This window comes from Pyrgilauda ruficollis, unplaced genomic scaffold (genome assembly GCF_017590135.1).
Source record: "Pyrgilauda ruficollis isolate IOZ18807 unplaced genomic scaffold, ASM1759013v1 scaffold230, whole genome shotgun sequence".
Classification (NCBI taxonomy): Eukaryota; Metazoa; Chordata; class Aves; order Passeriformes; family Passeridae; genus Pyrgilauda; species Pyrgilauda ruficollis.
In genome coordinates this window covers 55,771-73,991 of record NW_024522540.1, presented here as the reverse complement: position 1 = coordinate 73,991, position 18,221 = coordinate 55,771, and the positions used below count along the sequence as shown (strand labels likewise).

At 39.4% G+C, this 18,221-nt stretch overlaps 1 protein-coding gene across 2 annotated transcripts in view; it reads right to left on the bottom strand.

The window, feature by feature from the left end:
• Positions 1-1,783: 1,783 nt before the first annotated feature.
• The window catches only part of HIPK3 (homeodomain interacting protein kinase 3), a 67,040-nt gene continuing 50,602 nt past the window's right edge, over positions 1,784-18,221 (bottom strand). For both annotated transcript variants that reach the window (XM_041469385.1, XM_041469386.1), the window contains exons 5-16: positions 16,909-16,995; positions 15,784-15,968; positions 14,851-15,010; positions 14,326-14,449; positions 11,933-12,054; positions 11,646-11,770; positions 11,332-11,493; positions 10,064-10,357; positions 9,559-9,699; positions 7,839-8,074; positions 7,430-7,557; positions 1,784-5,787 (exon numbers count right to left, since the gene is read on the bottom strand). In XM_041469385.1, the coding sequence (XP_041325319.1) occupies positions 5,332-5,787; positions 7,430-7,557; positions 7,839-8,074; positions 9,559-9,699; positions 10,064-10,357; positions 11,332-11,493; positions 11,646-11,770; positions 11,933-12,054; positions 14,326-14,449; positions 14,851-15,010; positions 15,784-15,968; positions 16,909-16,995 (2,220 nt within the window). In that variant the 3' untranslated portion in view covers positions 1,784-5,331. The remainder of the gene's footprint in view (positions 5,788-7,429; positions 7,558-7,838; positions 8,075-9,558; positions 9,700-10,063; positions 10,358-11,331; positions 11,494-11,645; positions 11,771-11,932; positions 12,055-14,325; positions 14,450-14,850; positions 15,011-15,783; positions 15,969-16,908; positions 16,996-18,221) is intronic.

The window sequence follows — 18,221 nt, the reverse complement described above, 5'->3', positions numbered from 1 at the left end:
CCCGCTGAAAAGCCAGGCTAATTCACTGGGACAACACAGCCTCACCCTGAACCCCTTAGTCCTGCATGTGACAGCCCCATTGACTCTGGAAGCTTTTCCTTGAACGAATTTGCCATCACAACCGCAGTACAAACCTGTCCTTTGCGTTCAGTGACAGGGAAAATACCAAATTTTAAACCAGTGTTTGTCACCCTAAAGACAGTTAAAAGAGGAAGATGACTTACACATAACTGTAAGCCTGTCCACAGGATGGGAAAGAACCCAGGGGACAGTTGGACATCATCACCAATAGAAAGCAAGAACAGAAAGGACTTCCCAGGCAGAGTATTCACTTTGAAAGGCCCAGGCTGCCTTTCCTTGTTTGTTACATGTTGCCAGAAGTGAGAGTGTGAAACTTACCGAGCCAGTGGACCTATCTGCTGTGGGAAAAGTGGGCTCTAGATACCAGCATGCATTTAAGGGTCAACAGTACACGAGGCTAGCTGTAAAGAAGGGAAAGGAAGCAGCTTTCAAAGCCACAGGTGTCTGCAGAATTTGGACAGAGGTGTTTACACATCACCTGAGGCACAGAGCTGCAGGAAAAGCTTTGCAGACACTGTGACCAAACGCACTGAAGAGCGAGCCCTGTGACAGATCCACATCAGCAGGATCTGATCCTTACATTTAGCAATGTAAAGCTTTCTGTCAACTCGGAAATATTCTGGTATCCAAAAGACACTGCACTGTCATTTCAGTCTTTTACATTTCATTTCTGACTGACCCTAAAACGCAGTGCTAGGCACAGAAACCACCCTCCCCACAAGCACCTGTGTGCACCCACCCACCAGGTTCAGGAAGCACTGCAATCCCACGGCAGAGGGAGCACATCTGGCTGACAACAGCAGGGCCAAGTGTGCCTTCCACAGACGCCTGGTCCATAGCAGGTGGCCATCTGCAGCCAGTGACATGTGGGGCCATCTGTGGCAGCAGGGGCACCTTCCTGCCGGCCCAGCAGCAGCTGCCACCAGCCTGGCACAAAGCTCAGCAGCAGCGAGGTGTCTGCTGCTATCTGGGCCAGATCACCTTCCTCTGAGGTTGTAAAAGTGGGACATCCAGAACAAAGAGCCTTCGGGCTGTGGCTGCATTGAAGATGGCTTCTCAAGACCCTCTGGAGCAAGGATTGAGCTGCTGGTGGTAAATTGCACCCTCCAATTCTAATAATATGCAACACTGAATTCAACCACCAACTCCTTATACAGAAGGAGAAGAAATGAATACACCCTCCAAGCCTGAAGAAGGAGCATCTTTGCAGGACACAAACCCACAAAATACAGAAAAATGTCAGTCCCCTTTCCTCATATTCCAGCAGCCCTCTCAAATAATAATACAAAATATTCTTCAAGAAACACATCCAATTCTACCAACTGGATAGATATTGAAAAGCATTAAAGGAAGGAGACTTTGACATGGCATCAATATAATCAATGGCCATGCCAATGAGATATAGCAGGCAAAATGCAAATCCCAAGTGGATCAGCAGCGTCCAGTTAAAGTTCCCAGAAAGGAATTTGGAACCCTGCTGCTGTGACCAAACAAAACCTAGCCATCTCTTATAGAAAAAGATCTATTTGAACCCTGTTTACGGACAGTTGCTAACATTTTAAGTTTTATTACTAATAAAATTTAAAATTTCAGAAAGAAGCTCAGTTGAATGATCACATCAGAATTTTAGAGCCCTCTCAGTGAATTTTCATCATCTTTGCCTTCATGTAACACAGCAAAAAATAAAAGCCACCAGAAGTCATCTGCTGCAATATATATTTTAATTCAAAGTGAATCTTGACAGTAATACACCATAAATTCTTATTTTGACACTCACCAAAATAGTCACCTGGAAAACCCGCTTTTTGTGACAAAGTACAGAAGGCTTGGTCACATTTAAATCACTGAGAACTAGAAAGAAATACTATCGCAAACTGTAAGAGACATTACATCCATAAAAAATTTTCCCAGTCCTCATATTGTAATATTGCACAGTGCAATTGCTACATGGCGAACTAGTGTAGCAGAGAAATCCAAAGCAAAAAAAAAAAGCCACAAGTCTACAAATTGTTAAACAGTAACAGTTCAACCTCATTAATCAAGTCTCTATCACTGGGTGTTTCTAGAACAAGTCTTCCTACAGCTTGCAGTGTGATTTAACTTTTACTTAACACAAACCACGTTAATTAGCAGTAAAAACAGAAAATTTAAAAATTAAAACAAAACAAAAGGAGTTAATACAGTAGCATATTTGACCAATAAAACACCCTGAAGTTAAAAACCGAACACAAGAAATTAATATAAAACCTTGCAAATTAAAGTAATATGCAGATATGCAATTCCGTAGTCATGCAGTGTTTTATTTAAAAAAGGCATTAAAACGGTGTTTTGTAAAAATGCTTCTCAGAGGATGACTTTTTTCACAGAAAAGACCCTCACCCTGAAAGCTTTTTTTTCTGCAGATGGGTCCCAGACACTTGCAGTGACAAGAGTCTGTTCTCTCAGAGTACATTGCGGGAGGAGGGGGGAAAGTCACATGGTGTGTCGAATTTAAGCTGTGACAGGTTCCCAAATATTTCATTCTTTAAAACGCAGACGTTTCTAAGATTACAATACAAAGAAAAAGCAGCAGATCTAATCTGGGGAGCATTTCCAGCAACCCTTCCCTGCACAGGGCAGGACACTGTGGTGACACACAGAGAACGGTGTCAATTTAACAAGCACGTCAGCTCCAAACCTTAAGCACAGTAAAAAGAAAGTAGAGAAAATACATCAGACCCATGATGATCCCCATGGCCCCAGGAAGCAAAAATAAAGGAAGAAAAAGCAGGGGTTTTGTGGTTTTTTTTTTTTTTTTTTTTTTTTTTGGTTTTTTTTTTTTTGTGACCACGATACAAAAATCGATGTGCTCTGTTTGCATTGGTGGTTCTTGGTGTGTCCATCGCCTGCAATGGAGTGAGCACCAAAAAAAGGGAGTGAACAGAAAACAGCACGAGTTTGAAGTGGTAAAGGTGGACATCCAATCTGACTCCCCATGTTTAGGCTTTACATACGTGTTGGTAAGATTCAAATTCATCAGGATACTCCTAGTTGCTAATGTATACTTTATATACACACACACTTGTACAAAATGCATAGAGTTGATTACTAAAAACATCGAAACTTTTGGGAAAAATTAGTTTTCTTAATTTTCAGTGTGATTAAAAATGTACTGCTGGTATTTTCTCTTTTATTTTTAATGTTCTAATACTGTTGTATTTTAGTTATTACTTAAAAAATAAATCAAATGTAGGCACATTTATTTCATTCAGACATTCATTAAATAAAACACTGCTTGTGTTAGTGGAGTAAAGAAAAAGGTTACCAGTTATTAGCTTATTGACAGAGTTAAACTCAAATGCTTTGCACTCTTATTCCAGTCAACATTGCAAGGATTGTATTCCAGATTTTGTTTTACAAAAAGTTAAGTCAAGCCTGCAAGATGCAGCTTCTTAAGTGTCTACACAATGCCAATATGAAAACATAAAAAAATTAAGTTACATTAATACATCCACTTATATGCAGTGATGAGCTCAAAGTTAATGGAGATAAAATACTGATGCAAATAACACACCCCAAAAAAACATATGCAATCATCTTCCATCATTTACAGTATAGTAGTTACGACACTTCAAACATGAAAACAAAATAAAAATTAAAAAATAAAATAAACCAAACCCAAAACCCAGCTTCTATTTCATGTAATTAGACTTGTACAGAAATTAGAAGGCTAAGAAAGAACTAGTTAATCACCTAATTTCACAGCTATCTGAAGTGGCAATCATTATATAGCAGCTTATCTATGATACATTCAAGATAAATGATACAATTTATTACTTGCCCATAAGCTAAAACACAGCCTCAGCTTAATACCTTCCATAAATCCCATCTCTACACTACAGTATACTTGAGGTCTATGAAAAAGTAGCTACCTTTTATAGGAAATGGATGATTAAGTCTTTGGTGCTGCAAAAGCAACTTCATTTGAACAAAACAAAAAACGAAAAGACACACTTCCTAAGGAGAAAAAAAAAAAATGCAAAAAGCATGTAATTTACGTCCCTGACGGAATGTATTAAATAAGCAAACACCCACAACAGGCTAAAACAAATACTATTCATGTAAAAAGACTAAAATCTCTCCCATGCATAAATGAAAGATTGCACACAAAGAACTCACATCTTTTTCAAGCTTCAACAGTAAATATTCTGCTACTAGTTATTAAATACTGCATGGTTTGCTCAAGCTAAGATGAAACCACATCATGGATCAATGAGCACTTGGCTTCTCCTTTCATTAGCTAGTCAGTCATGCCTACCTCACCTCTAAACATTTTATTATATCCAATTAGACAAACACTTTTAAAATAAACTACTTAGGTCGTATTGCAGTTCCATTTACCAGTATGAAATACTGTCTTGTGTGTCACTACTCAATAGCTACTGAATCAACTTTCTTTAAGCACTACTAAAGTCCTGTCTTGAAGCTAGATCATTCTGGGGGGGAAAAAAAAGACAGCAAAATTCGGCTACAGCAAAACATGCTGCCTTCTCAATCAGGAAAATACACCCAAATACTAAAATAATACCACACAAAACCCAAAATGAGCATTACGCTATCAAAAAATCAGCAGATCTGAATTTTTAAGTGCTGCAGTCCTCAACATTTATATATAAGTAATAACATTAACAACCTCAAATATTTAAGGCACTATGTGTGGGAACAGTTTACAATGCAGCTGAGATTATTAGGACAACAACATTTAAGAGCAATGTTTAGGCCTTTTCTTTGCCCATGCAAAAGACACATGCAATGTGAAGAACAACAGCTCAACTTTTAGATAAGTGACTCAACATTTAAACACCAAGATACGCAACACAAACGAGTTACTTCTACACCGTACTGCTGACACATGTGCATCTGTTGCTCTAGTTCTGTACACTGAATGGCTTCCCAAATGTAGACGTGTCTTGCACTAGTTAGAAGGCAATTTTATAAAAAATAGCAGGAGCAAAACCAGATTTCTGCTCCCATAAGTCACCTGTCTAAAGTTACTATATAAGAAGATAACATGACCAAAGACAAGTTATACCAAATGTGCAAAACACATTAAAAGTGAGTTTTTTTTAAAGCTCAGAGTTGTTTAAATTGCACCCAAGTCTACATGATTCAAAAAAATAATTTTCCTGTTGTGCCATGGCTAATACATAATAAACACCATGTTTCTTCTTGAACCAAACTTCCGTGCCAGCTCCTCGACGCGGCGAGCTCTCACATGAACGGGAACTGGCTGAGTTTGGTGGGGCTCAGCGGGAAGCCCGCGTAGGCGGCGGGCGAGGCGGCGATGTAGGAGTGGGGCGGGAAGAGGGCTTTGTACTGAGTCTGGTGCACGCCGGGGGAAGGCAGCAGGCGGGGGTTGATGCCCACGGGCACCTGGTGCACGATGCCGCTGGCGTGGCTCAGGCCGTAGGCCGGGTGCTGCAGCAGCGCTCTGGAGGCGCAGGGCGAGGCCAGCAGGTGCGCCACGGGCGCCGGCGAGGCGTAGGGCAGGATGGCGGGCTGCCCGCCCAGGTGGGAGCTCCCTGGCAGGTGGCTGGGGCTGCCCTGGGGCAGGGAGAACGCGTGGCTGGCCACGGTGGCCGGGAGGAAAGGCTGCTGCTGCTGCTGCTGGCGGCGCACGGCGAAGTTCCCGTTCCACTCCTGCGGGCCCGAGGCGAAGTGCTGGACCTGGCCACACACACACAGAGAAACGGGCAGGGCTTAGCGATCCCCGGAGCACAGAGAGGGGGAAAAATGGAGGAAAATGCACTAAAACTAGTCAACTTAAAATCGGGAGGAATATAGAGACAGGGATTATTAAATGCTTCGACGGAACAAAAAAAAAGATACATTAGCTATTTAGGTAGCAGCACAGACAATAAGAGATGGAAAACGGAACACAAGTTATTTTAATGCTCTTGCAAAGGGCAAAAAAAAAAAGGATAAAATGCCATGCTGGGCTGTTTTAACAGAAATACCATGTATCACATGAGCAAGGTGCTTATTCCACTCTACTCAGCACTGGCTTGGCATCAATTGGAAGTGCTGCATTCAGTTTGGGCACCATAATGAGGCACAAAGAGGACAAATAGGAGAGAAATTTTAGAGGAGAGCAGAAAAAATAATAAACGGATTGAAAAATATCTGAGACAACTAGGCAAACAGAAGTCTAGGTCTATGATCACAGGAAGATGTGGCAGTCATTAACAGTTATAAAGAGAAAAGACTAAAAATCAATTACTCCCATTAAATGATGCAGACTTCAAACTACTTAGGGCATCTACCAAGGAAGGAAGGATCAGCATAAATTCTTGTAATGAAAATAATGTTCTACACTTTCTGCCAAAAGGCTGAGGAGCTGCAGACACTGAAGAGATTAAAAATTAATACCATGCTGATCATATTAAGGTTTGCTTAGAATTAATTAATCCAATCCTTTTGCATAATCATGCAGAAGGGGAGACTGTGTCACCCACCCAAATGTTTCTTTCAACCTAAACTATTCAACTCATTATTGCTAAATCCTCTTATCTACATATAGCATGCTTTCATTTAGCATTTAACTGACAATATTCACAGTTTCTCTGCAAGACTTACACAAACAGGTAGTGCTCTAACATTAATGCACCTCCAGCTATCTAACCAAAAGCTCAATGCAGCTACAGCTCTAAGATAATTAACTAAAAGGGGCTTAAGCTTGCTGTCATGTGTCAACTTCAGTCCTCAGCCACAGCAGACACATTTGCTGTGTTGTTGGGCAATGATAAAAGTAACTTTTAAATTAGCTTTAGGTATCTACTAACATTGGATGGAACTACAATCACAGTGTCATCTCCCCTCCAGCTTCATTACCTGGCAGCAAAGGTAAGAAATAGTTGGGTTTGCTGACCTCTATCTCACTTCTGGATACTCAAACTAAAACATTTTCATGCACACTATTGACAGAACAACACTGAGATACAGCTGCAGATTTTACCTGCACTCTATGAGTATTTTAGCTTTTGGATGTAGGAATAATAAATGCTAACATACTTTTTTTTTTTAATCTCATGTTTTGATATTGTGCAAACATTGACAATTTTCCCAGTCTGGCTTTTCTATTATTTTTTAAAAATAGAGTCAGCTGTTTTAAGAAAATTACCCAAAATGAAAGATACTTATGACTTGCCCGGTAAGTTGAAATCCGTTTTTCAAGATTCTGACACTTCTTTAATCAAGCTGCTGAAAACCTGCAGCTGCCACAGACAGCAACTGAAACTGTGAGCATTCAGTTTGGAACTCAACTGCTCCAACTCCACGTTTGGAGCTTGTTGGGTGTGAGTGCACATACCTGACTGAAGTTTCCATGGTGCTGATGGAATGCTGATGTCAGTTTCTGCTGACGGTTCCCCACCACAGAAGACTGGTTTGTTCTCCCCAGGACAGATCGACCCTTTCTCAGTGGCTGGCACGGAGCATCTTCCAAGAAAAAAATAAACAATGTTATGTTTTTGTTGTCACTATTCTCTTCTGGCAAAAGTTAGACAAGGCTTCATTTGCTTAAGCATGCAGGGAGAAATAATAATACAATACACCAATTAAAGTCAAACCCTAGCACTGTTTAGCAGTGGTTAGTACAAATTTGCAGCTGTATGAATAGGTCAAAATCTTCATATATATGTATTGAATAAATATATTGAATAAACACCGAAACTTTCATTCTTATCTACTGGCATAGAAAAACACCTAAACTAACTTACCTGTATTCACCATCTGTTCCTCAAGATGCAACCTGTTTTCAAGTCTCATGGGTGGTACCACTACTGTGCAAACAGTTGATTTGGTTTCAGGGTTAACTGAGGCTCTTGCTTCCTTATTTTTATTGTTATTGTCTACAAAGCCATTTTCCACAAAGGGGCTGTCGTGTCCTGAGGAGTCTGAGCTTGGGGAACCATCCACTGTATCACATCCACTTTCCTGTTCATCATCTGACATGCTGTCAAAAAATAAAAGTATTGAAATGAAGCAAAGAGATTTTCACGATAGAGGTACATTTTCTTAAATTAACACATTAAATTTATAGTGAAATTACTATAATTTCACTATAAATTTATAAATGGATATCCACTATAAATGGATAAAAATGATGCATTGTAATTAGACAAACACATACATTCAAACTCATCCTACCCCTAAATTGCAAGGCTCAAAGAAAAGAGATAATTTTTTTATATTAAAAATTGATGGAATGTACGCTTAACTTTAAGCATACAAGAAACAGCAGCAAATTCATTAATGCCTAAACATATGGTCAAGTCCTTTAGTGATTTTATAGATCATGCAACATGTCCTTTCTGCATGTTGTTTAAAATAGGACAGTACAAATAAAATCACTTATGAAAATTAACTTTCTGTGAAAAGTACTTAGACAGTGACTTACACCTTAGACAGGCCCTTGCACCATGAGGGCCTGCACAAAAGTCTGAAGATTTAACCAACAGAATCAGGTAATTCTGAGTAGTTTTTTCAAGTAACAGTGATAATGTGACAACTACTGACCAACTAATTCTACTTCTAGATCATTGACTTTTGATTTGAGTTGCTAATTATATGACTTAATACAAGTAGAATACTACTGAAACCGGAATCCAACACACTCCTCTGCTATTGACAAAGTTGAATTACCAAGGGGAAATAAATTACAGGTCAGTTCCTTACAATTCAAAGAAAATACCCTAAAATCAAGTAGGTCTTTATAAAAACTTACCTGAATTTTTGAATGTTTTGATATTAAAGAATATCAAAGGACTGACAGTGTTAACTACCAACCAGTAAGACTAAGTGATGCAGACTCAGAGTTCCACCTCCTTGTCAGTACATGCTCTGAAAGAATCTTTAATTATTCTAAACAAACTTTTTTTCCATTAAGACCTCAATTAGAATTCATTTTGCACCATGAAACTGCCGAAGGCTCAAGCTAGATATGAGGCAGTGAAGATAAAAACATTTAAAAGCTGTTCACAGCAACAGTCTTCACCTAAGTGAGCCTTACTTTTAGTAGAAGAAAAAAGGCATCAATGTCATGAAAGTTTACAAGATACACCATGGGAAAACCAGAGGCTGCAAAAATTAAAAAAACACATGGTGACCAAATCTGTCACATACTACTCAGGCTTGTTTAATCTTGCAATTCCAGAAGATTTTTATCCCAAAGGAAGTTGCATGCAACATGATTATATTTTCTGTGTGAACACCATTCATTCAGTATTCTGAAAGCTTCCACTGCAGCAAGACAGATCTGTTAGGAACGAGAACAGAGCAGTCTGTGCTGTGCAACTGTAGGCTGGCAAATCAATTTTTAAACAGACCATTTACCCTCACCAGCTGGCAACACAATGAAACTTGTGCATTTTTTAGTATCAACTGGGTCTGCTGTACATTAATATCTTTCTTTGTGCTGCAAGGAGCCTGAGTTTTCACCTGTTGGATCTCTTGCAAGGAGAGGGGCTGGACTGCTCCGAGGAGCTGGTGCTGAGCGTGCTGTCGGGGCTGCTCAGGGAGCACACGCGGTCAATGTTCAGGGTGTTCTGGCAGGCTTCACACTCCAGGCTCCCTTTACACCTGCACACAAAAACACAGTCAGCAAACACACCACGCACCACTCACCTAGGTGCAATAAAAAAGGGCCCATTCCTACAAAAGGCCCCTTAAATGTAAACTAACATCCAATTCCTTTCTTCTTTTACATCCAAACCAGGTTTAAACCTTTATGGTGTTCTTTTCAGATTGGGATCATTTGTCCTTGGTGCCCAGCTGGAGCAGGAATTGTTTTGTCTCCCTGCTCTGTGCACAGAGCTCACCATGCCCTCATGTGAAGCCCAGACCCACACACCAAAGCAGCACAGAATGTGAAAAATAGCAAAGCTAAATCGCTACGACAGCTGTATTTAAGTAAATCCTAACAAAACCCGAGGCAGATGCTCACTCCCTCAGCGCGTGTGCCCGCGCCACGTCGTCCTCGTCGGTGTCGCTGCTGATGGTGATGACGCTGACGGCGGGGCTGGGCGGCCCGGCCAGGAACAGGGCCTGCCGCGGGCTGCTGGGCACACAGGCCGCAGGGGCCAGCCCGAGCGAGGCGCAGCAGCCGCCCTCCTGCCCCTCCGAGTTCAGATTGTCCTGTGCTTCTATGCAACTTATTCTCTTGACAGCCTTCAGGTTGAGGATCTTTGGAGAGATAAAGGCTGAATTTTGGATATTGGTGTTTTGTAGCATGTTGCTCCTGTGGAGGAAACATGACAATTTGGTGTTTAGTGAATCTCTTCCTGTGCTGTTTTCAACAAAACCAAAGCAGGCAATGTAGGTTAAGTCACCAATTTAACAAAAGAGCAGGCAATGTAGGCTAAACCACCAATTTAGAAAAAGAGCAGGAAAGGTAGGCTAAACTACCAATTTAGAAAAACACAGAACAGTAAACACAGGCAAAAATACTTGGCAAGAATGGTTTCAGATATTAACAAGAAAAATATCAAGTATGTAATATCAAAGACATCAACATCGAACACAGTATACTGAAAATCCCACGTTCTCATAAAGATAAAAACAAATGAAAATCCTGTTTGGGTGAAAAACAAGCAAACAAAATCCAGCTAGATTTCCTGCAAGGATTCTCCTTGAAAACAAAAGCTGGTAGCCTCCAGACGAACCCCTTACTTAATACTGACATTGCCCGCATAACCTACACACTTTCCCCCTTATGCAGCATCCCACACCTTTGCATGGCACTGGGGCATATTTTCTTCAGCAAGCAGCTGAAGAATTTTTGTATACTTTTTTTCACTGATAGTATTTTTGGCTATAAGTGAAAGATGACTGCAAGGCACACAGCAACCCTGCTATACAGCCTCTCTTTATTTGCAGTTGTCTAAACCTGATATATCCTGCCTCACGTAAACTTAGGAATATCTCATTAGAGCTACCTCAGTACATTCTTATACCTTCCCAAAGCCTGTAAAGACAGCATTTTACCATGATGGGCACATACTAGTCAGAAAGAATTAAAACTAATTAGTATTGCAAGTATTGTTCCATCTAGTCTACTACCAAAGTAACTTAAAGAGAAAGGACACATTTTCCCAAAAGACTGTCTAGGAGGAATTGTGTCTAGCAAAGATGTCACTTCTAGAAGTCGTCCCTTGCCCACAAAACAATGACAGGTACACTGTCTTTGAATGTTCTTAGAAATATTCTACTGACCTGTTCTGGCACAGTTTGTTCCTCTTGGTAGCTGCAGGCTGAGGCCAGACAACATGTGCAATGCCCACACTAATTGGCTGAGGGGCAGACAAGGTTATCTGATGTGTTAAAAGAGGCTGTGGTATCATTGAGCTGTAGTGGGTGCCCTGGGTAATCATCTTCCTGGGGAAAAGGAAAGGCAGATTTATACTGCAGGTCGTTCTCACCAGCACCCCCAGCCTTGTTAAATCACAGCCACTGAGATTTAACACACACAAAAAAAAAAAAAAAAAAAAAAAAGCAGGACTTTTTTGTGGCACAAAAGCAGGACTCACCCCCAGTCTCCAAGCCTCTGTGGGCCAGCCACAGGATCAGAGGCCAGAGATGTGGCTGGAGCTGCCACTGGTGCCACCTGCTGCCATGCAGGAACCAGGATCTGCTGCGTCTGGTTGGACCACGCCTGCCGGGAAGCACAGGAGGTTTTATGGCACAGGCAATTAATTCCCTCAAGCTACACTTGCTGCTTGGAGTTCAGCACAGACCAGGAGAGGGACTGCAACAGAACTCTACATTTCAAAACAGCTACTAATTAAATAAGAGGTTTGCTTTAAAGCAGGCCAACCTGAGAAAGGATTCCTGCTCGAATCTGTAGTGGCTGAATTGCGTGGGCTTGGGTCACCAGTGGAACTGCGTTATCCACCCTCAGGGAGAAACTGGTGGGTTTGCTGTGGTTTGTAGGAATTCCTGGCAGGGAAAAAAACACATACCCAAGCTTTAGGCAAACAGCAGTCTTGCTTATATTTTCTGAGCAAACACAGAGGACAATTTTAAAACATTTCACCATTTTTTAAAATGTGTTTATGATCTAATTCCATAATTTAGATTTTCAAGCCAAACAAATTAACACCTAAAAATTTTTTTTGTGCCATAACTTATCTGCACAAATATTTGAGCTGTAGTTTCCAGAAAGAACTGCCAATAGCTACTAGCTGGAGCAGATTACTGGAAAGAGGAATGACTTTGGCAGAAAGTTCTGCAGAGCTAAGCAGTAACTCTTTATCACAAACTACATTAAAATAATTTGAAAGGAAGCAGGCAAAAGTAAGCAGAACTGAATTTCAAAGCTTCTCAGAATGGACTCCCGCGCATCTCATGCTCTGTATTTCCAGCAGGCTGAAACACATTCCTCTCAGCTTTTACAGCTAGCAATGCCACATGTATAATGTCCCTCTTTGCTACCATCTCTTCGGTGCGAAACAATGTAAAATCTCCCGTCTACTTCATCAAATATCTGCAGCAAAATCCATAATCCTATTCCTCTCTTCATCTAAACAATGCAAACTATAGCACTGCTCACCAGAGCATAACACAAAAAAGATACATCTCATGCCTTGTATAGATTTCACTATTGTCACAAGAAACTACAACATGTATAGCAATGCTGTAATGCTGACAACAATAACATTTTTTTACACAATAATGCCAAACTGTAATGAAAGAGGATTTTTTTTTAACAGACATTGCACAGAACAGCCAGGCTCGAAGAAAATACTGGCTAGGAAATAGGAAAAGATATCCCTGATCTCATCTTCTAACTACACTTCATGCCTCCTGCTTTACTCAAAGATTAAGCATGGGTGTTCACAGGTAGCTACTAAAGAATTACTACACTGAAGTTTGTAAGTGCTTTGGCTGGGTTTTTTTGTAATCTTTACAGTAGAGGATGAAAGAAAGTTTTCATCTGATGTAATTCTCTCATGTCATAACACAATACTCAGTTATAACCACGCACTTCAAAGCTTTTCATTTTAAAATGTACTTGACTGATTTTTTTTCCCCACAGCCATCTAGAAGAGCAGCATCTTAACTCTGACAGAAGTAGAGAGTTTTAGCACTTCAGATACTCCACAGAGCAGCCAAGTTGGGAAACTTTGAAGCAGTGCCAGATACCATTAATATCCCTTTTCATCTGTGCCAGCAACTCTTCACCTATGTGATGAAAACAATATAACCCCTCCACTTCAGCTGTAGCAGAAATTAAATTTGGAAAGTTATCATCATATTAAGAATACAGTATACAAATCACAGATAAAGTGTCTGCCTGTGCTGTTTCCTTTTCTATAAATCACTTTATTCATCTGGGAATAATGAAAACAATAGTGTTTTGTTTTATTATGGAGTATGTCATTGTGTAAAGAAGATATACAATTTAAACAATTAACTGCTCAGAAGGAAATCTGTGTGAAGCAGCCTGTGAATAGTCAGACCTTTCTTGAGTTTCTGGAACTCAAGTAGATGCAGCTGCCACAAAAAATATTATTGATAAAGTCTGCTGTATCTGTCTTTATCTATAGAGATTAAGACTTCCTGGGCTTTAAGCTTAGGTTGAATATTTCTGTTTTTTTTCACTTCATAGTGCATCTAGTGTGATTTCTGAAGCTTTAAAATGCAGAGGGAAAACTAAGGTCATTCTTAAAAAAACTACTCCCTATAAATTCCATAACTTCAAGGCCTGATCTCAACATGAAGCTGAACATCACCAAGACAAATAAATTACATCTTTGGAACAAAGACTATAATCAAGCTAAGTTAATAAGCAAAGAATATAAACTGCCTTCCCATTTCCATAAATGACTATTACTAGGATAAGACACTGATACTCACTCCATCTTTCCTGTTTTCTCTCCAATTTTATTTCAGAACACCCTCCTTATTGCTTCTCCTTTCACATTTTTTCTCCTATTTTATCCAAGACATAAATTTATCTGTGCGTTTGTACAGTACATGAAGATGGGCTCTGGGTTGCTTAAATCATTTTCTGCAGGTGCTGATTTGCTGTTTCTTTCAGAAAGGTGCAATGAATCTGTATCTGACTCACACGCTGATTTTTAATGACGTAATTAAGTCGGTTTAAATATAAACCTTAAGTGGATATAACAGAAAACTCAAATATTGCTAACAGCCAAGCAGCAACACTCATATTTTAGGAACTGTGACAATTACAGATAAATATACCTTGAATAGCTGGAGGACATATAATCAGTGCTTGCTGGAAAACATCACTGCAACCAAACTGAGCAGTTCCTGCCTGCAGTGGAATCCCTTGGTGCAGAACTGAGTGGGCAGACGCAGTTAATGCCTAAGGGAACAGATTCAACACAGGTAAGGTTGTTATAACTGTGAATCTACATCTCTCACACACTTGTCCCACCACTTTATACAGTAAATAACTAAAGCAACTTATAAAAATGAAGGTTTCAAATCCATTCCACAGGAAGCCATCACACTGGGCCACTGGAGGGCACCAGAACACAGCACTTGCAACCCCAGCTTGTAACTTAATTTGAAACACATTCTAAATGATTGAAGAAAACATCAGGAAAAAACAAGAGGAAAAGACAGAAGATTTTGCCACTTAACAGATGTAATTTTTTTCAATTATTAAATTAATTAGAAAAACTACATTAACTGAACTTACAGTAAAAACAAAACAAAATAAAACAAAACCAAACCAAGAAAAACATAAACTGTTGTTTTTACCTGACTTCTTACTGGACCAATTTTGGTAAAGCTTGCAGTCAGGTTGGCTGCACTGCCTGAGGCAACTGATCTCATAAGTGATGTTTTATTGCAATTGCTTAAGTCATACAGGTTTGATCGGCATTTGCAAATATCCATGATATGAAAGCAGGACTTCACTCTATCAGAACCAGGAAATAAATTGCTTTAATCACCATTTCATGTCGTTAAAGATAAAAATCAATTCCCCAAAATAAGGGGGGAAAAATTAGTTCAAACTTCACATTCCCCAGTTTCACAGAATGGGATCATCCACACAGGTAGAAAAACAGAAACGCTGTTGTTACTATGGTCACAGCAAGCCTCTCTGATGCATATTTAAATTCAAGGAAAATACTGCTGTTTTCTTCTCTTTCCATCTAACACCATGTTCTAACAGCTGTGTACAAACAGGAAAGATAGGAAATTAAATAGATGGAAAAAGCTTGCTCTTTCAGTGAAATGCTTGCAACTTTAGGAATCCACAGTGAAATATACAACTCCAGAACCGCAAAAAAACTTTAAATATATTCCACATTAATCAGTACATGAAAGGAAGTATCTGAGATGTTAACCTCAAGAGGAAATGCCTACCCTGGCCTTCAATGACTGACAGGAACTAGGGCTCCTCATACTTCCAAAAATCACACCCAAGTTTCTGCAGTGCTGGAATTTTAACAATCATACATAAAACCAACTTAGAAATCTATTGCTCTAACTGTTACTTTTAGAGAAAAACACAGTTATTCAAGTAGTTTCCTTGATCCAACAGATGTATCTAATACTGCAAGCATTTGAAAGAATTTTCTAAGACACTGCAAAAATGATGAAAGGTTTTTTTTTCTCTCTGATAGCAGAAGAAACAACACTTTTATACAAATGAATTGCAACAACAGAGATTTCTATGTTACATACTGGTTGCTATGAGGAAAATCAAGGAGGTGCTTCATGGTAACAAAAGAATGGTTCAGGGTCTCAGCTGGAGTGATTCTTAAATCAGCATCAATAAGCAACATTTTCTTCAACAGACTGACAAATTCCCTCCTATCTGCCTTCTCTGCCAACAGGTCACTTCCTTCCAAATCCATCACCATGTTCACCTGGCACAGAGAAAAACAGTCAGATAGAAGATATGCATATTAGTTTAACTCTTTCTGGTGCTGTTTTCTGCTATAAAATACTAACATTCAGCATTTTTATCACATGGTGATAAAATGTATCACATGTACAGTAGATTTGTCTTAACCCAAAACGGCTGGCTTGGAATTGGTGACTTTTTTTAGGCTTGCACACTACTCCCCCCTTGCAACCTCCCCACTTAAAAACTGCTGAAGGCTTTATTCCAGTCTGAGACCTGGAATTTAAGAAGTAAGATTTGGAATAAAGATCTTTCTATGGTCTAAACTCAAACTGTAGAGTTGATCTTCAAAAAACTATTTAAAGCACATATTAATGCCAGCCTTGCAACAAAATTTGATCCTTTTTTCAGAATGTGAAAGACAAAAACAAAAAATTGCCTTTTCTTATTGACCAGAGAGGAAAAAGTTATGTTTTTAAACAGAGTTAAAAAAAGTTATGTTTTTAAAAGTTATGTTTTAAAAAAGAGGAAACAGTTATGTTTTTAAAAACGAAATTTAAAAAACAACACTTAGAATTATATTGTTAAGATAACAGAACTATACTGGAAATCAAACAATAAACAAAGCAGGTTCCATATGCATTCTTTGTTTATCCTTTGCCACAGTGGCAGATAAGGTAGAAGAGAAAGTATACATTTTACACTAAATTCAAGGGTTCCCCCACCACAAGGACAAGTTCCACTGTTTAACACAAGCAATGGAAAAGGAAGATCTTGACTAAAAACTCAAAGGGCTGACAAAGCCAGACGTTTTCCTCAGGGAAGCAAAGAAGAGTGAATATGACTACGACACAATAAATAATATTCTAAAAAGCATTTCTTTCTAAACCAGTAAAATGTTTTAAAATCACCAGTCATTCCCACACATTCCTTTTGCAGAGGAAGGAGGCTTTAATACTCACGTGCACTATATCATCCAAACTGTTGAAAATATACTTTCTGGCCTCTTTAGACTTCATACCTGTTTCTGCCTCATGTTCTTCCAATGTCTCAACAAAAAGAAAAGGAAAGCTGAGTTTAGAATCTGTCAATAAAGGTCACCTATAACTACAAAGTGACTTTATGAACTTATTGACCTAAAAACTACTATTTTTCCCAAATTATATCAGTTACGTTATATATTTGTATGCTGCTTTACTGGCTACTTTCATTCTCTAAATCAAAAGACAATAACCACACTGTTTTACATCTGACAAATCACAGTACTGGATTACAACAGATAGTTTATGAATCACACAGGAAGTGCTGAAAGCCTAGCATGGAGCAGTTTAATGAAACTCCTGTATTTTTATATATCACAGCTTTTCTATTATTGTATTTTAGCAATTTTCTCAAACTCAGACCTTAAACCCCAAGCAGCAGCAATATCACATCACTGTGAAAGAAATAAACCAAAAACCAGGCAGGATCTGTTCAACTTCTCTTTTCTTTTTTTTTATTATTATATATTATTTATTCCTCCACATACACAACAAGTGGTGTAAATGATGTAAATATTTCAGTATGAAACAAAAACACCCTAGAGAATGAATGGTTTGTGAGCTGGTATAGTACCTTCTGTTACAATTTTCCTTCCTCAACACCGCACCAGTAGGCTGGTGCTGCAAGAGGCAAGGTGGGACTTCAGGGAAAAAGCTTTTAACACTCAGATTATGGAAAAGCTTCCAAAATGAACTTTGACAAAAACTACAAGTAATGAGCAACTGCCCATGTCAAAACTCCTAATTAACCTCTGCAAGGTGACAAAGACCTCCTGGAACTGGGGAGCACCAAGAACTCACTCCAACATGGAGAAGGCAGATGTAAAGTGTCAGCTAAAGCCCGAGTGCTTGAGAAAGCAGAGGGAGGGATTAACCAGGTGTGGGTGTAATTGCAGAAATGTTACATAACCCCAGAGCTGCTGAGGATTTACCAACTTGCTGGGGGGACTTATGCAACTCGTGCTGGGAGCTGGCAGCTGTTTGTTACTGCAGAGATCCCCGTCAGCCCCAACTGCTGCCTGAGCCCTCTGTAAACCCAGGGAAGTTGGGCCATGAAGCAACAAAATTTTTTAAAAATAAATTATTTGTGTGGGAAGCAAAAGCTCTGCTTATGGCCAGAGTGCAATAATGTTGCTTAGAGAGAAGTAAGGTGTGCAGAACACAAAAGTACATTTTGTTTTAACTTTGTCTGCTCTCACTGTATTGCAGCTTTCAGCAAACAAAGGCTGTTTTAG